General features: G+C 34.2%; 1 protein-coding gene across 3 annotated transcripts in view; it reads left to right on the forward strand.

The window, feature by feature from the left end:
* Positions 1-18,544, forward strand: part of LOC149529685 (PPR containing protein) — an 87,871-nt gene extending 69,327 nt beyond the window's left edge. For 2 of the 3 annotated variants that reach the window (XM_089808787.1, XM_089808786.1), the window contains exons 6-10: positions 7,058-7,178; positions 7,327-7,383; positions 7,510-7,548; positions 7,665-7,934; positions 18,027-18,544. In XM_089808787.1, coding sequence (XP_089664913.1) covers positions 7,058-7,178; positions 7,327-7,383; positions 7,510-7,548; positions 7,665-7,934; positions 18,027-18,128 — 589 coding nt within the window. In that variant the 3' untranslated portion in view covers positions 18,129-18,544. Of the gene's footprint in view, positions 1-7,057; positions 7,179-7,326; positions 7,384-7,509; positions 7,584-7,664; positions 7,935-18,026 lie in introns of all 3 variants that reach the window. The other variant, XM_089808788.1, reaches the window with a different exon arrangement.
* Positions 18,545-20,161: the final 1,617 nt, after the last annotated feature.

Genomic DNA, 20,161 nt, shown 5'->3' on the forward strand with positions numbered 1-20,161 from the left:
ATGCCAATCATACTGTCAACCACCTTTAGTTCCCCATCCTACTGATGTGCACTCTCAAACGTATTACTCATAGATCTGCACTGTAATATGAGGTTGTATCCACATCACTCTCCTCATGATAAGCAACATCATATGTGCAATCATTAGTGCACACATCATCAACTAAGGTACTTCTGCTGTGTACCTCAATGGATGACACGAAAGGCACTATAGAAATTGCTAATTTGATGGTATCTCCACACACTTCCAGTCCTAATGTAATTGCAATCCCTACAAATCCCTATCCTCGGACTTAATACCAAACAAAAGATTTTCTGATTTATTTACTAAGGTCTGATTTGAAAAATCAAACTCATCATGGCATGAGTCCACATCACATAAAGCATTATTAGTACCCAATTCTTGAGTAGTATCATATGGGAACTCACTGGTACCATCTTGCACATGTGTCTCCACTGCTATCCCATGCCGATGTAAAGTATCACTACTGCTACCGTCAAGGGTTGGTGTCATTTCCTTGGCTTCCTCATGATCACACACTCCTATCACATGAGAATGACAGGACTTCATGTGAATCCACATCACATAAAGCATCATTAGTACCCAATTCTTGAGTACTATCATGTGGGAACTCACTGGTACCATCTTGCACATGTGTCATCATTGGTATCCCATGCTGATGTAAAGTATCACTACTGCCACTGTCAATGGTTGGTGTCATATCCTTGGCTTCCTCATGATCAGGGTCCAGACACTCCTATCACATAAGAATAACAGGACTTCATGTGATTGTCATCGAAAAAATCAGTAATGACAACATGACTGTTGAAAATCTCCTTTGTTATGTGTAATCAGAACACTAGTGGCTGCTCCACTAGGTGAAGGATCAACTTACATATCCATCTTTCGATCTTCCGCCTTTATTAGAGTTTCATAAGTATGAATAACATCGCAAGAAACCTTATCTTCATGTGGCTGTTTGAATGCAACTGTTTTATCTCTGAACATCACTAGCTTCCCCCCAATCTGAAAGTCGTCATAAGGTGTGTTGTGCCCAACATCTACCTTAATGAGAGTCTGATTCTAAATCTGCATGGGATCAATTGCATGATGGTCACTAGCTGATGAAAGTTCATTGTAAAGATTTTTAGATGTCCTACCTGTAGAGACCTCTTGTTTCTCTTCTATTTGGTTTTGTGATGTAGACCCCTTAAAAATGGATGTCATATATACCAGGCTAATCTTCCATCCATCCTTTTTAAATTTTGCTTAATCTTCTCTAAATTTTTCACTATGGCATTTGATTGCTTCTTGGAAATAATTAAACTATTTAATTGGTTTCCTTTTTGAATTGATTTCCTAGATTTTGCCATAACTGAAACAACTGCAAAAGTTCTGGTTACTCAAAATAAATTGCCTGAGCTCAATGATTTTCAACCCCATCATGATGACAGGAAACCACTTTGATACCATTGTAATATACCTTGCATTTCTACGGTTAAATTTTGAGTTTTATGTCAAATGTATTTCGTTGAATAGTTGTTGTGTAAAGTTTGAACTCGATTTTTTGATCTTTCTTGTGCCAAGGAATTCCATCAAACACTTGACATGCTTAATTGAGAATGTTACTTCATTATGTTGTCATGAAAAACATACTGGCAACATATATAGAATTTGAAATTATTGAAAAAGAGACATAGGCATTAAACCGAAACAGTTGGCATTCAATAAATGATGGTGATGTTCAAGGCATCACACCACACATTTGACAAACCCTTGACCAACATCTGCATAAACTTCAGAATTCTGATTTGCAAAATTAAATAATTACAATGAAAGTTATTTGCAAACATCTACTCTAAAACCATTTAACATATAATAATGGAACCTGGGTTTTCACACATAGCTTACTGTAATTTCAATAGTGATGTAGCTGCTGAGAATGAATATGAGAAACTCAACACTAAGGATGCTGGAAGCCCAGAGAATATCTAACGCTAAAATGGAACCCTTTCCAAGCACTCTTAGATCCTCAATGGCTCACATAGCAGCCGGTAATTACAACGGCTGCCCTTAATTATGTCTCAAGCTGAACGTTGTGGTTGGAAACTATCAATTACACCTGCTCATTATACCTGAAGTTAATTCTGAAAATAATTATGGATTCTAAACACCAGTCACTTCACCATGAATTCAGTCATGGCCTTTCGTTGAAGACATAGCATTGACACAATTCATTGAGCATTTAAGCAACTCAAAGTGCTGATAAAACTTGGAAGAATATACAATTTCTTCAAGCTCAGAACTTGAAACCCTTGTTTTAAATTTCTCTTCACCCAAACACAATAAAACAATGATCCTTAACGAATCCATTTCTTTTTGCCTTTGGCTTTTATAATTCCCAAGTAACAAAAACGATAATGAGGCTTCATGAATACACTTAGCATAACTTACAAGTGTATTTGCTTTTGGTGCATTTGAAATATAACATTTAGTTATATTCCCCTCTTTTTGATACACACTTTAAAATATAAAATATACTTTATTAAACACTTATCTCCCTTTTAAATAACACTTTATCATTTATTGTGAAATATACTTTTAAAACATTTTGATTTCCTTTTAAATGAAGTCCACTTAATTTATCAATGGTATGCACTTAATAATTAATTCTTATTAAAGTATGACTTTAATAATTATAATGTAACAACTCCATCAATAATCATTATTTCACATTTTTGACTTAACCTGAGAGTTAACCATTGTATTCACTGTGCATCCAACTGCCTTACAAAAAATAGCAAGGGTCCATCTCTATCTACCCCTGACCTGCTATAATCAATAAATCTCTGAGTGCATGATCAACAAAGAATCAAAGATGTCAAGGGTCATTATTGCAACTAAGGCCGGTTCAGGTGGCCTCCCATGTGTAGAAATGCTTGAGAAATGACTTATATAAATAGAAGTGTACCAAAGTGACCCAAACAAAGAGCAAACCTGACATCTCTGACCTTTGGAGTGCAAAAATAGCCACTGACACTGCCAACAAAGACCCTCTATCCATCTAATTACCGTACAAGGGTTAAATAATAGACTAATCCCACGAGTAATGGTGCTCACGAAAAATGGGGACATTATATATGGGCTGGATGAGATGTATCATAACTTTCTCCATAAAACACAACTCAAAATTACCCAAGGAATTGGGTGTTTGCTTGTCATAGCCCATAATAGCATCTCCCAAAAGCCCCAGTTAGTTTCTAAATATGACAAACACAGTATCAATGAGTGCCTTTGTGAGTATGTTGCAATGCAATCATCATTCCCTACAATCAGAGATCCAACATCTCCACTAGAATGCAATGTTAAATATAATGTTAATGAATCTCAACATCCTTTGTTTATGCATGCCCAAATGGGTTATTAGAAATTTGAAAAGTAGCCTGGCCACAGTTGAAGATTAGTGGTGGTTATGTCTGTGGAAAATGAAGTCTACATGACTATTCTTGTATGCATGCTGCATCTTATACTGCACTCACTGCTCCTGCATCATCAATAGTTAGTAATGAAATCATGTTTAGCTTGTCATGTAACTAAATAAGTAGACCTAATCAAAGCTAATTACACAGCCAAAGTAGAACTTTGTATACCCTTTGACTCCATATTGATAGAACATACCAAGAATTCATTATTAACTCTAAAGTTCTTGATCACAATTGAGTAGTACCCTAAATGTACCTCAGTATTTGCTTGCTCGTATCCTAATATCTTGTTTGGCTCTTATATGAATTTGCACATGCATGATCATAAAGGAAATAGTTTGAGCCAAGTGTAGAAGACTCCCACAAGTTGCCTATACAATGTTAGTATCAACATGAGGTCTTATACATTTGGTACTGATATGTGGTAAGTGAAGATAAATTGTTTAAGGCAATCCACTTCAACAAATGAAGGGCATACGTAGGATGTGAAATAAATGTCTAATGTTCTAAGTACAATGCTTGCATCCAAAGCAAGTAAAGAAACAAACCTGAGTTAGGCACCCCCAAAGTATTCATTGATTATTTTGGACCTTTCATACAACATTTGGACATAACATGAAATCTCAAGCTCTCTCTTACCTTAAGGTCTGTATGTAAAAACCATTGTTCTGGGACTCTGTGAGTCCAAGGCAAAGGTGGCCTTTCCGAGGCAAATGGCCTCTGGATTTGGACTTGGCCAAGTCTTGTGGACTCGCTCAGTCCCGAGCCCAGGACTCTCCCGATTTTTTTATGTCTAATTTTTTTTTTAAAAATTACCAAAAAAAAAAAACAAAAATAAAGATTTTTCTGGAAGGTGTTTTTTTTCAGTGTATATTAATTCTGAAAATGATATTGTGGGGCTCACTGCCAATATTGGTTACTATCTGGGTTTCATTATGAAGAAGTCGCTTTCAGCATTGTAGAGTTCAGTAATGTACATATATTTTCAGATTTACATATATTTGTGTTAGAATTCTATAATGATGTATATGAGTTTTTCTTGTTTTTTTTAGACTTATGTGTTCATGAATGTTAGAATTCTCTGGTGTTGCACATAAAGTTATAAACTTTTAGACTTACGTGTATATGTGTTTCTGGCTATGTCCTTGATCATTTTCTTGGCAAAAATTTGTAAGCAAACTATAATTTTTATTAAAAGATTTTTCCTGTTAAAGGTTGTGTTTCACGAAACAAATTGATAGACATACTTGAGAGCCTTCTTGTTTTCTACAATGCGCACATAAGCTGTAACAAACATATTTCTCAATATCTAAGTCTTCCATGACTTTTCTTAGGCGTATTCGTAGGAGGGCATAGGCTACTATGAACCTAGCTGATATTTTGATATATGTTTTCAACTTTTGATTCTATGGATTTCATATATTGTAGACATTTGACAGTGATACTATGTTTAACTTTATATTATGTTATTCAGTTTTTTTCCTTCAGAAATTTGCTGTTATACTTATGCAATCTATGCAAAATTGTGTATGAGTGTTAAGTAACTTTTATTTATCTCAATTATTGTGTATTTGATGTTAATTGACTAAATGATGCATGAATTTTTTTTCAAATCATTAAAAATCTTTGAATTTCATGGGTTTTTTGATTTTCCGAGTCCTTGCCGAGTCCTGGCCAAGTACGGTCACCGAGTCCAAGTCCAAGTCTGATTTTGACTTTCCGAGCCAGAGGCGAGTCTGAGTCTTGTAACTATGGTAAAAACCCCAATTGGTCTCCAACTGATATGCTGATGGAAATTGAATGATTGCTTTTGCAATTTTGATGTTTTTTCTATTTTTGTGTTTTTCTGTATATATATGTTTTTTTTGGGAATATAAATGATTGCAAGCAAAATCCTGAAAGTAAATGATGACTTGAATTGAAAGAACAAACTCCTCTAATTGAAATACTTCTTTGCAAATGGAATATTGAGATTTACATAAGTTCGTTAAAATGTATGATTTGTATGTGCAATGAAAGATTGGCCTGCACTCCAAATGCTGGGTGGTCTGATGTTGCTCCAGAAGTCATTCACGTTTTCTATTCCCAAATCACAGGCCCAATGAAGTTGCCGAAGGGTCTCTTTGGAATCACAAAGGTTCTGGAAATAAAGCGCACCCTTATTAATTTGAATGCTGGCATGAAGGACTTTCTGCAGGCAGATATATGGAGTGCAGTCTTGTGAATCCTAGTCGCAGGCTTGTATGTTTTGATCGTAGCCTTGGTCTGGTAAACGTCAGCCCTCAAACAATTCACACAGGCTCTCATTTTGCAGGTGCTGTTCCAAGAAATAGAAAATTGCTGCTGGATAATGAATGGCAGCCAGTAAACTCTCAATCGACCTCAAATTGGGACACAGGTTTCAGAATTGGCAATTAATCTCACTTTATTTCAAGCACTGATTTTCAGAAAACTCTCTCCTTAGACACAGCTAAAACAGGAGGAAAAGCAAATTGTTTACCTCAACAATTTGCAAAGCAACTCCGAATTATTTTCCAGAACTCCAAAACCCTCAGCCAGATGATTACGAAATAAAATAATATTCAAGGATCAAACTCACAGGATGAATTTTACAATGCCTCCGAACAGATTGAACTTCCACAATGAATTCAACACTATCAGACTCTGCATAAAATCTGCTATACCTCAGCAGCAGATGAAGTACTCCTCTTAAAATTCAGACCCTTATACTTCAGCAAAGGTAGAAGATCACCAAACTCAGAAAATACTCATAGGACTACAAAAGCAAATAGATAATCAAATCGTCAGATGCTTTTCCATCAAAATGAGCTCATATTTATAACCCTTGTTGGCACAAAGTTTCCCAAATGCGACTTCACTTAAGAAGCTTCACCAACACAACATTATTTTATAACATTATTATAGTAAAGTGTTATTATAATAAGGAAACTTCTAATGAAAAATTAATAAATAGGAGCTCACACAATTAATAGTCCAATCCACTGCAGGCGATGACCAACTGCCAACACCACCCGCGCTGGCAAATATGGCAACCACCTGATTTAGACTCACTAAAAGTAGTAAGACTACCGCTGATACCCCCAAATCACCCTGTCAGCTCACAAGGGTCGCTATAATGAACTGACCTGAACATCTGCAGAAGCTTGCTAAAAATGGGGACATTACATCATAAAACAACTCCAGTAGTGTTAGCCATGTTTTGTATGGCTAGCTAGCAACATTTTTGGAACATAGTGAAAATGATGAAATGAGTCAATAAGAAGACTTGTTTTGTGTGGCTAGCTAGCAACATTTTGGAAAAGTTATAAAAATGATGAAATGAGTCAATTAGAAGTCTTGTTTTGTGGGGCTAGTTAGCAACATTTTGGGAAAGTTACAAAAACGATAAAGTGAGCCAATTGGAGACAAACAGTTGCGCTTTTTTTTTAACCACAAGACGTCCCTTTGTCTGGCACCCTTGTATCAATATCAATTTACTATGGTATTCTTTTAGAAGTTAATAAAGCATAGAATAATTTCTGTTAGTCTTATATGAAAAAATCAATTTGCTTCAGGTACAAGCGTTTGACAGGAAGGCATGAAGCAACTATTTGTGAAAGAGATTATAAGTTTTACTCAGCCAGGCATAAGTATAGGCGCACTCACAATTCTATTTCTTCCCTATCTGGGTTGACTGTACGTGTATCCTTAACTTTTATATGCCAAATGTTTGAGCTCTTGCATTATATTTCTCATATCTACTCTATTGGAGCTTTGAAAATTTGAGGAGGTGTGAAGGATCTGGCTAATTGTTTCTTATGGACACCTGCTACTATTGTTCCAGGTATTTTCTAATTCAGATAATTCTTCGACAATTGGCAGCTCCGGTCTTCGTTCGACTGTAAGCCTATGTTTTTATTGCTCTAAGTTTAAATAGAACCACTTGTATTTCCTGCTTTGAGTTTATATAGAACTGCAATGGTATGCATTTTTAAGTGCTGACATCAGGATACTTGAGTTCTTGCAGTACACAAACGATGCTCTGAATCTCACATCCCGGTCACCTGTATGTATCATCTGGTTTCTCCTATGTCACCAAGAGTGGGTACAAGTTGTAGGTTGGAATTTGATTTAGTTGTCATAAGTTATACTACTTATTTACCGATTTATTGTATGTAACAGTCTCAACCTCAGATGCAGCACCAGCCCCAGCCATTGCAGTGTATACCACATCAAGTTCAAAACCAGCAGCTACATCAATCCCAACACCAATCCCTTCAGACCCAGCAGGCGGCTCACTTATCCCATCCTTCTCATGCACAACATTGCATCCATACTTCACACTTGGATGACATGCCCCATGTGCAACATGCTTCACTGGCACCTCAGCATATGTCTCGAAGCATGCAACCATCATCTGGTTTGAATGTTGGAAATAAGATGCTTGTTTTGGTAAGTGCACTTTTAATACTTTTGTCTTTTCTTTATCAGTAAGTTATGATAATCTTTTCCAATTTGTTGCATTTTCTTGCTTTTACATTTTTCAATATTAAAATTGTTTGACCCCTGTTTAATAAATTGACAACTTCTATTTGTTGCAAACTAAGTTGCTAGTCACAGTTCCGGTTTGGGTTCAGCATTGTGGGCGTTACATTCAACTTTTTGTTGGGTATGGGTTTGCTTTGGGTTAGATATCTATAATGATGTATATGAGTTTTATAATATTCCCTATGATCCCCTCTTCAATGCTTGATATTCTATATATATATATCCAGTATTTCATAGAGACGTGTCCTTTCATTAATACTAATTATATTTAATAAGGTAGTTATATTATATATTATTATATCAATTATATATGATTATCTTTTTAATAAATTATAACAACATTATTTTAATATATAACAAAGATATAATATCATACACTATTGTCATACAAGTATATATTAATTATCTATAGCATGGCATTTAAATATCTAATTATATATAGATACATAATAATATTCATATATATATGTATGTATGTATGTATAATTAATATTTATAATTATATTATTATAATATATAACAATTTATATTTGCATCTTAGTATAATTATAATATGTTATATAAATTATCGATTATTAATATTATACTCTTTGTATATAATACTTATTTATTAGTTAATTTATATGCCAAAATGGGGATATCACACATGTCCCTTGAAGGGACACGTCTCTCTATGTTTCATCCTCAATATAAAGAGAGAGATCGCTGCCCTTGGAAAGCGCATACCAAACATTATGGCAGTGTTAATACATTAGCAGTAAATCTGAAAAATAACAAGGTATCAAAGCCTAGTTACACGCTACAAATGTAAGAAGACAATAATACTTGGGGATTTAGCAATGCAAACTATGTTCTATCGATATATTGGGAAGATGATCAGGTGTTGATTAATTGTCATCGAATAGTGGACCAGCCACATGCCATGGTTGGACTCTAAATCGCAGACATGCTGATTAGGATGTCATGGTGGCAGCAATAGGGATGCCTAATATAAATGGTCTATCCTTTGTGTATCATGTAAACTTTTGGTATCATGCGTGTGACTGCATAATATAATGGGTCTATCCTTTGTGTACATCATGAGGAAATGGCGACTTCCAAATGATCATCATTTGTATTTGCAGAAATTATTGAAAGGCGACGATCTTACAATAATTAATTTTCTATTACGATGGATATCTTACGATTTCTATGCAGATCATGATAGATTATACTCTGCATGGTAGATGTTTTTATGGTAAGCATTATGAGAATGCGTGCACATGCCTTATAAACATTTTTTGAGTACCTGGTGAATGCTACACAAATTGATATTTCCTAGAGGGGCATTACACAAAGTACTTGGTGAATATCATTTGACTTAATGTTTTGGAAGACCATTACTCATAGTACTTAGTGAATATCTTGTATCTCAACATCTTGGGAGGCCATTGATCAAAGAGTATCTGGAGAATATCATTGATATTCTGGGAGACCAATACTCATGATATCAGATGTGATATCAAAACTTATTGAGTAATTGGTGAATATTGAATTTCGAATTTTGGGAGACCAATACTCATGATATCAGATGTGATATCAATTTTTTTTTGAGTATTTGGTGAATATCAAATGTCGATATTCTGGGAGATTAATACTAATGATATCAAATGTGATTTCAAAACTTTGAGTACTTGGTGAATATCAAATGTTGATATTCTGGGAGACCAATACTCATGATATCAGATGTGATATCAAACCTTATTGAGTAATGGGTGAATATCATGTCTTGGTATTTTGGAAGACCAATACTCATGATATCAAAATGTTGAATATCTTCTGATCAAATATATCCTTACAATTGTGTCATTCTTAATATTACCAATAGCCTTAGATCTGTGTTTATCCTCCCTAGCTAAGAGGGAGTGTTAATGTTTGGTAGCTTCAGTTGGATAAACTCATGAGACTAAACTATATATATATATATATATATATATTTTAGTGTGTGTAGTTAACTAATTAATATGAATAGACATGTCGCTTGAAGGGACATGTCTCTATGTTTCATTCTTAGTATAAAGAGAGAGATTGCTGCCCTTGGAAAGCACATACGAAATATTATGGCAGTATTAATACTTTTTTGCAGCAGATCTGAAAAATAACACCTAAGCCCAGAGGCAGCCCACTTGTCCCCCTTTCCCTTGTCACAACCATGAGGTGGTGTGCATAGAAGGTGGTCTCGTTGCTGTTCTCCCAATCATAATTACTACACTTTCGTTAATGTGATAAATTACAATAATTAGGAAATATAAATAACGCTTTATGCATACTTTTTATATTAAAACCTTACACCAGTAATATACCTATCATTACTAAAGAAGATAATTATCATTAAATTATTAATTTATATTAATGCATATAAGACCATAGAAATGTCTTTTTACATAATTCGTTATAGTGCCTCTATAAGACACAAAGTTGAAACAATAATAATCACTGATATTAGTATCAAATGATACTTGTGCCAAGATATGGATTGGCTAAAACTACTCTTTATATTTCCCTTTTGTCTATTTTCCTTATTCTTTGCCCTTGCTTATATTACCAATGTGAATGCCTTCTTATTCTGTTTGTTTGGGCTGGGGAGCCACATGTAAAGGACATGACTCCCTTAACTTCTTAAATATGTCATTCCAAAACGGATAAAATTATGGTTGCTGCTTAATGACAATCTAGAATCCACTTACCTTAATCAATGTTGGGCACTTAGTATGTTCAAGTAATTGGTTTGCTATGTTTGTTTTCTCTCTTTACTTGATCTTGCATGATATTATACAAGATGTAATCTTCCATTGATGCTTGCATATTATTGTCTCTTTATGCAAGTCCACTCATTCTTATTGGTTGTGCATATGATTGATTTCTAGTCTTTGATCTTTCTTGAATGCAACGACAATATTTTCCTTTTGAATATTGAATCTCAGTAGCAACCTTTCATTACAGTTAAAGATCTTATTCAAATTCTGTAATATTTATTTTCTGCATTAAATTATAGAATGTTTCTCAGTGGAATTGTACCCTTTTTGCAATTGGTTTGCCCTGGTTCGACCTTGGCTCAGCTTGGAGGAACCAACTTGCTTGGGTTTGAACCCAGGTGGAACCATAGGCAAACTGTGACTAGGACCAAGGACCGGCTCAAAATTTGCTTGGTCTGAAGGGCCAGGGGCTGAACTGGGTAACTTATCTTAAAGGCATTGCTAGGGTCTAAAAGCTTGATTTTAAAGGAAGCAAGAACACTAGAAAGAAAAAACTAAAGAAAATTAAATTGAATGCCAATTGTAGAGAGTACTTCCAGATTACCAACACATTTAGAATATTGGATGTCTAGCAGGCCTTGATGCTGTTATTTCATTAGAGAGGAATCTTGGACAAGATTCTGAATATGTCATTATAAAGAAACTTGTGTTTCAAAATCCTTTTCTTTTCTGTTTTGTTTAGTGTTCCCAAACTTGCCACGTGTTGGGCGAGTCCGGTGAGTTGAGTCAGCTCTGACGAGTTTTGACAACTCAGCTGCTTGGCTCGCTGGGTTTTGATCCATGACTCACCTACCTCTGTAAGTGGGCAAAACTCGCCCAACTCGCTGAGTCTGCACATGCATAACTCAGCTGGGTCCGAGCATATGCTTGCAAGTTTACTTTGCCATTCAACACTTGGCAAAGGCACAAGAGGATTTATACAACTATAACATTTAAATATAAGTTACAACTTATACTTCAAGTTATATTTGTATAAATACTGTCAGGGTGTTTGAGATAGGTTTCAGTTTCATAGGTGTTAAGATGCAAAATCTAGTTTTTGGGTTTATCTAAAAAATTTCAGACTTCGCCAGATTCCAAGATTCAACATGTCTTCAACACTCTAACCCTTGATGATTTATTTTGGCTTTCTAGGGTCAAATTGAAGCCAGAACAAGGATTGTCTAAGGGGTTTTTCTCATTTCATCCAAAAATCCCTTTGGTTTCATTTCCATATTTTTGACAGACTTAGCAAGAATTTACATTTTACGCATATGATGGATTTAGCATTTATGTTCCTTGTTTATATATGTGATGGAAAATAAGCTTCTATTTGATGACATTATAGTGTCTTTAAGTTATATTCAATAAAGGGTGCATGAACAAATTTTAAATTGTTAAAAATCTATAAATTTCAAGGATTTTTCTATTTTACTGAGTCATTGGCAAGTCTGAGCCAAGTCACAAGTGGAGTCAGCCTTGCTGAGTCGGAGTTTGGGAACTATGGTTTTGTTTTTGTTTTGGAATTATGTTTTTGACTTCGTTTGCATTTCTCTTGCTACATCTATAAATTCAAATGTGATTTTCTTGTTTGTTTATGTTTTTTTTTTTACTGTATATTTTTTGTGCATTGCAACTTTTGCTGACAATTTCATGAAAACCTGAAAATTCTTTACATCTTTTCTTTGAATTTGATCGTAAATTTGCATGGTTTGTTTTGCTACTTAGGAAATATGGAAAGTTTTTTGATTAGGATAGTTTCTTGCAGCCATGCTGCAAGCACACAAGTTATATACGCTGTAGAGTTGTCATGCTTCTTTCTTTCTTTTGTAGTTTATAATAAAGATTAAGAAAATATGTACCCATTAGGACTTTCTAGGATGCTCCAGGCAAAGAAGGGAAGGAAGAGCTCCAGAGGACATCGTGTTGAAGAAGTTGAAATGTGTTAAAGTAATTAAGATCTTTTTTGCAAATGTAGAATCATGGCCATTGTTATTGATGATCTTCAAATGCAGATATGAATCTCATATAAATATGAGAGGAGACATATCTCTTCAAGAGACATGTCCCTATAGTTAATCATCATTTATGATCTTCAAATGCAGATATGAATCTCATATAAATATGAGAGGAGACATGTCTCTTCAAGAGACATGTCCCTATAGTTAATCATCATTTAGTTCATATGTATAACTCAGCTTTAAGCATATATATAATATCAATATATTAACCATATATGTAATATATTATTATATTATTGTATAATTATATAATAATATATATTTTATATATAAGATATATAATGCATAATATATAATATATATGATATTACATATATAATATATAATATATAATATATATGAGATAATTATCTTAAAGATAATTTACCATCAACGAGGTATCTCATGATAAAATCAATCCGATAGAAGCTACAATAAAGTCATGTCCTGTAGAGACATGAAACAATATTCATATAAATCATAAATACAAATACTCAATGTCATGAGTATATCACTTCGACTGATGCTATACTTCTACACTCCCTCTTAACAAGGGAGAAGTAAAAAAAAAACATTTTATGAGATATCAATATCAAGGATATCTATACACAACATATTCTCTGACTTTAACACTTTGAAATAGTGACTTGTCAAATAACTACACTCACAATGTTATGAACACTATCATAACATATATTATGATCTCTAATTGTCTGAAACAATATCTAGAGTAATCATAATGCTTTCGTTATCAATGACTTCCGGCATATTTAAAACAAAATTGTCATAATAATAGGCCTATCGTTTGCAAGATCGTCACCTTACAAAGATTATGTGCTGTCTGTTCATTATCATGGTGTCCGGCAAAATCCGGCCCAAAGAACCATGATAATAGGTCTACCATTTATAAGATCGTCATCTTATAATGGTTACCTTTTGTTTATATGTCAATGAAAATTCGTCACCTTTCATTACATATCATATGTGAAATAGTAACCACCATGAATGCAGTCATAGGGTGGTACAAAGTGTTTTCACCTCATATTTCTCTCATAGAGGAGAGCACATTATAAAGAATTTCTCTTAGAACTCCTCATAGAGAAAATATCATCCACAAAGGATTGCATCTCAAAATTTCTCCCTTTGAACATCGATCCTTGGAAGTCAGGTCCTCTTGTTACTTCCTCAGAAACTCTCTTTACCCAAGGATGCCTGTCGAACTCATCACTCCCTCATGATATGCGTAAGAGTAGGCCCATCGACATCATGCAATTACTCACATGTATTTTCCTAGACTTCCTCTAAATATAAATCTAAAAAGATCTTGCATTGCCTACGAAGAAGTGTCATACTCCCTCTTAATGTAGAAGAATCTCATAATCTCAATTATTAAAGAGGAAAGCCTTATTTTATCCATCTTGATCATCAGGGTCTTCAGAGTTACTATCATTAGGTTGAGTCTACCCAATATCTGGTAGCATGTGTGAAGTACCAACTTTCTTTTCCTGTAAGAACATCCTCAGACATAACGGAAAAGATCAAGGCAAATAACCCTTATAGTATGTATAGAATTACAAATAAGAGAGAGACTACAAATTAGATAAATGCAAAAGATAAGAATACTTACCTGCATGCGAAGATTCATAAATTGTCTTCTTAGATTATTTGAGAATAAAACATCTCCCCTCTAATGAAGGTTCAAGTGAGAATGTAACATTGACTATTATTCCTCCCACAATATAAAATTTCCACTCATTCTTATATTGTTTTGCATCAAATATGATAACTTCTTTCTTGAAAATCCAAACATTCATTTAGCTTGATAGTAGAAACAAACACAAACTCGTCCACAATACGCCAATATCTTGATTGAGTATGATTGTACCACTTGAATGACTCTACAACTCATACATCAAGTATCATTTATCATAGATGATTCAAATGAACTCACCACTTTCATATGATGTACACAAGGGTAGGCCCATTAAGATCACATAGTTGCACGAATTATAGTCCTCTTGACTATTACAATTATCGATCATTGAAGATTCTATGACGACATGGTTTAGTCCCTCTGAATCAATATGGTCGAGATCACAGAAGGTTGACGAAACAATATCCTCCATCCACTGCCTCTCTTTCAAGGTTGCAGCTGATGAGATGTCAAATGTTTGGCTCCCTCTTAATCTCAATCTCCTCCTTTCTGTAATAACATTCTCGGAGGAAAAGATCAAGGCACATAGCTCTTATAGTACGTATTAAAAATAAGAGAGAGACCTAGATTATATTCAATATAAGATCTATCCAACAAAATGTAGATAATTTAGAAACTAATGTGATACTCTTTCACTTTTAGAATGATCCCTACTATTCCAATATAGTAAATATCCAATTAATTTTATACATGTATACTATAATCTATATTTCTAGCATATAATTTTCTTATATGATCAATATCTCATTTTATATTCACCTATATTTATAAGGAAATGTATATACCTTATAATCCCCATATATATATAATCCTTTTAAAATTATGTATGAACCTTTACATCTTTATATATAAATGAACATAAGTTCATAAAACTGAAATAGATTCATAAACGTACCTTTTGAATTATTAATAAAGTGAAGAAAGGTTCTATCTGTATGAATTACCTTTTAGCTATGTGTGGCGTCCAGTAATCTTCCACCCTTAACTTATGTCCCAAGAGGCTCTCTTATCTAAGCCTTAGTGGCAGCCTGTGATTGCTGACATGATCCTGCACTAACATATCTAATGATCATGAGTCAAAGGGTGCAGTAAATGTCTTACTTCTAGTCACTGCTCACCGCTTGGTGTGCATGGAATATGTGAATCTTTGATCCGTCGAATCTCCTGTCTCCTTTTGATGCATTTTGGCTTCCACGCCTTACTTATTTGATGATAACAATTAGTTTCGAGTAACAAATAACATTCCAATTATATACATAAAAACAAAATCTATTGTGCGAATATCTAAATTGCCCCCAATCTTTTCCATATTCATTACTTGGTGTGCATTATTTACTTTCATTTCTTCTTTAGAACCAAGCACTGTTTGCTTTGTAGATTTGCCCTTTTGTTGTCCAAGACTGTCATTTTCATAGGTAGTGGCAATGCCAATATTCATATTAGATGTGCTATGTTTTTCGATCTTCCTTGGTAGTTGAATAGTCTCAAATTACATTCGTATAGAATCTGTATGTGCCAAGAGGGCATGCCCTTGTAATAACTTGGTTTTATTTGTGTGCATCACATTCGGTTTAACAGACTCAAGATTTTATCCATAAACCCATTCTTTGATCATTCTTCCAATTTTCGCATTCTACGAGACATAATTCATACGGAGATATTACATGAAGTTGTTCGAGTGTAATGTTTGTGATTCGCAGTCTACATACATGTCTATGCAGGAGGCTAAAGAATTAATAATATCTTATGCCATCTAAATGAATACCAATCGATATTACATATTAATCCATATCCCATGTCAATCCTATATTTACGGTGGTTGTCCATGCTGTCTCAGCAGCCACATGAAGACTCTTCGTATATCGACAGTGACATTCACATCCTCTGCTAACTATCGACCCTGTGTGTGAAATTAGAATGCTTTGATTTGAAAGGAGCTTGTGATGCGAGAAGGTATGGTTGTTTCACAAAGTCTCTCAACCACCCATTGTAATTGATAAGGTCAATAAATCAGAGATCGATGACATCACCAATCTTAGCAGCGGAAGTAACAAGAATAGCGAGTGACAAAATAACATGAGAAGGCACATAGAGGAGTAGCAACCATCTTTGTATAAAGGTGGTGGAGAGCTCAAGAAAGATCCACCAAAGCCATCGCCACGACGGGTTTCACCAAATCTGTCAGTCAGTATAGCAAATATGCCAAGATATTCCAAATAGGGCGCTCAGAACTTAGTTGCTGCAGCTTCAAAGGCCTTCTTTAACACCTTGTCCATTGCCAACATCGACCCCAATGACACGACCAAATGCAAGGTGGTTCAATGTTCTACAGGAGGGAGTTGGCGCCTGTGAAGTCCGACTCCTGTTAAGCTTTAATTCCGTTCACATGAGTTCTTCTCCACTTCACAGGACCGGAATTAATTATTTTTTAGGTTGTGTCACAATAACTATATTATCATCTACATTTGCAGTTAGCTCTGATATCATGTTAAAGTAACTAAGATTGTTTCTGCAAATGTAGAATCATGGCCATTGTTATTGGTCGTTTCAAGCGACTTATCCCTATAGTTAATCATCATTTAGTTAATAAATAATTATATGTATAACTCACCTTTAAGCATATATATAATATTAATTTATTAATGATATATTTAATATATTGTTATATTATTATATAATTATATATAATATATAATGCATAATATATATAATATATATTATATATACAAGATATTTATCTTAAAGATAATTTACCATCAACAAGGTATCTTATGATAAAATCAATCCGACAGAAGCTACAACAATGTCGTGTCCCATAGAGACATGAAACAATATTCATATAAATCATGAATACAAATACTCAATGCAATGAGTATATCACTTCGACTGATGCTATACTTCAACAAAATGCTGTGTTTTAGAATTCAAGTACCATTTATGCTTAGGAACACCAAGCTCTACGTTGATCAGGGATGCTTGTTAGCAATGTTCATAGTATCTCCAATTGTTTCCCAAAGTTTTTGGTTTCAAAAGAGAAAGTGTTTTATCATTTATTAGAGTCACGAGTAGGCTAAGCTTTACTGTGACTGAAATCTACCCATGTATACTTAATGTACAGCTGGAAGTGGGAGATTGAGCAACTTATTTGGGAAACCTTTATAATTTTGTGTTCCTGTGTATGATGCAATGGATGAATTTCTGATTTTTCTCATTCTATTTCTTTTCCTTGAAGAAGGAAACCAAAATAGGCAGAGTTTCATGCTTTATGCCCGTTGTTTTGAAAGTATGAATCAATGGAATTAATACAATGATCAACTGTAATTGATACTTGAACTGAGACAAAAAAGATCCTTCTCAATGTTCTAGAGGATCTATATTTTTGTTTCCTGAACATGTCTGCCTCTGCATGACTCATTGAAGTGATTGTTAGATACAAATTTTTGTTTTCAGAATCTATTCTAGTTATAAGCTATGCTTGGCCTTTTCTGACACTTTTTGTGTTACCCAGCCGACAGGACCTGCAAAGTATTGTGATCAATGTGGCTCACCATATTTAAGGGAGAGCTCGAAGTACTGTTCAGAATGCGGAGCCAAGAGGATAGGCATATAAACCCTGGAGTCAATTGATTTGGCTATTGTAATTATGTATTGTGACATGCTGCTTTGAATTTTGGAGTGAAGTTTGTCTAGAGAATGAGTAAGATATAGATGTTCGTGCATTAGAGGATTAGTTATCATATAGATTTATTTATTCAATGTAGTTACCCACAAAATATCCGAGACACATCAGTTGTAAAGATAATGAAATCAGGGGGCTTAAATTCTTTTGTGAGTAACCTCATGGGGAAATCAAATGGTTGTGAAGTCTGGGTGGTCTAATATCAATAATCAAGCAAGTTTGATCATATGAAATATTAGATGTTTTCATACTTAATATGGGGGTCTGATATTAATAATCAAGCAAGTTTGATCATATGAAATTTTAGATGTTTTCATACTTAATACAGATTCAGTTCTCTTGGAGCATGGATTTTTCACTTTACCATGTATATGTCCTACTCACGTAGTTTATTTATGACATTTTTTTAGAGTGCAATGTAAGGCAGCATTGGAGAATAAAATAAAAAACGAGTGGAATCCAATATTGAAGTTCAACTTCGGGATTTCCATTTTTCCTTGTAATGCGCATCAATCTGAGAGGCAAGCTTTGACCATATTGCCTACAATGTCCAAATCGGGTTTAGATTCTATTTGTTCTAGGCTTTTAGGAAGTATACATTGTTTGAGTAATCATCCATCACCTTTGGCATTTTTGAAATGTTCTATAATTTTATTGAAAGGAGTGGTCTGATTGAACTGGATCCCTACAGATACCTGGTGGACAACTCTCTTATTACGAAAATTCGGATTTATTATTTACTGAAGTAAACATGACACTATGATTTATGAAGATGAATAACATCAGAACGATGATTAGGAAAGATGCAAAATTACAATATAAGAGATAATAATTCCTATGTTTTTTACACGGTATTCTCTCAAAGTAGATGAATGTGCTGTATTTCTTCATGTCCTTTTCTAACTACCTACATATGCATATTTATTACACAATATTGCTTAAGAAAATAACTGCTATGGAAATTGAAGAGTGGCTCTTCCGTTGGTGGCTTTTCACTATCTGTTGGTCATGGTTGAGCCTATCAAAATTTATGGTGAAATTGCATGTGGCTTTTCACTATCCGTTTGCCATGGTTGAGCCTATCAAAATTTATGGTCAAATTGCATCTGTCCTAAAATAGAAGGGAACAAAAGGTACTGCTAAGACATTGTACTATAGTCGATCTCTTGTGCCATTGAAATTGTTGTTTTGACATGGTGGAGTTAGAATATTAATCTGTGTTATCATATACCATAAAGTGGAATTTGGTAGTACCATAGAGTGCGCAATATTTAATTGAACTCGATGTTATCATCAACTGCAAGTTTGGATTCTCAACATTATATTAATGATCCTGTTGGAGCTTCCACTTGAATTTCTTTTGGCATAGATTGATTTTATGTTTTCAATGTATTCCTAAAATTAGATCTCACACTTCAATCTCTTAGGGCCCATTCGGCAACGAGAATGAGTGTAATAGACATGTAAATTCTTCAAATTTCAAATTCTGTGTTTGGGTGCACCAAATTGAAATTGCAAATAGGAATACGTATTCTAATTTTGGTCGAAAAATGAGCATTTGCAATTTCACCTAAATAGGTGGAATTGGAATACGCATTCCTATTCCAATTTTATTTATTTTAGAAAACATATTTTTTTGGGTTTGTGAATTTCTCCCATCAAATTCTGATCGAACCAAACAAGAGTTGGAATATGTATCCCCATTTTCTATTCCAGAATAACGATTCTGATACCCATATTTCTATTCCTCCAACCAAACAGAGCCTTATGGCTTTGCATTACTTCCATGTTTTCAATGCATTCAATTGTTGTGGCTTCTATATTGTGCTTTAGCATATAGGTTTTTCATTTGTAGTCTAACCATTTAACACAATGATGAATCTTATAATGGAATTAGGTTGGAGTTTCATCTTTTATTGCGATGGCTATGTATTTGAAAACCAAAGTGATTGTCATGTTAAATG

The sequence above is a fragment of the Cupressus sempervirens genome, chromosome 11 (genome assembly GCF_028749045.1).
Source record: "Cupressus sempervirens isolate cs-2001-9-10 chromosome 11, ASM2874904v1, whole genome shotgun sequence".
Classification (NCBI taxonomy): Eukaryota; Viridiplantae; Streptophyta; class Pinopsida; order Cupressales; family Cupressaceae; genus Cupressus; species Cupressus sempervirens.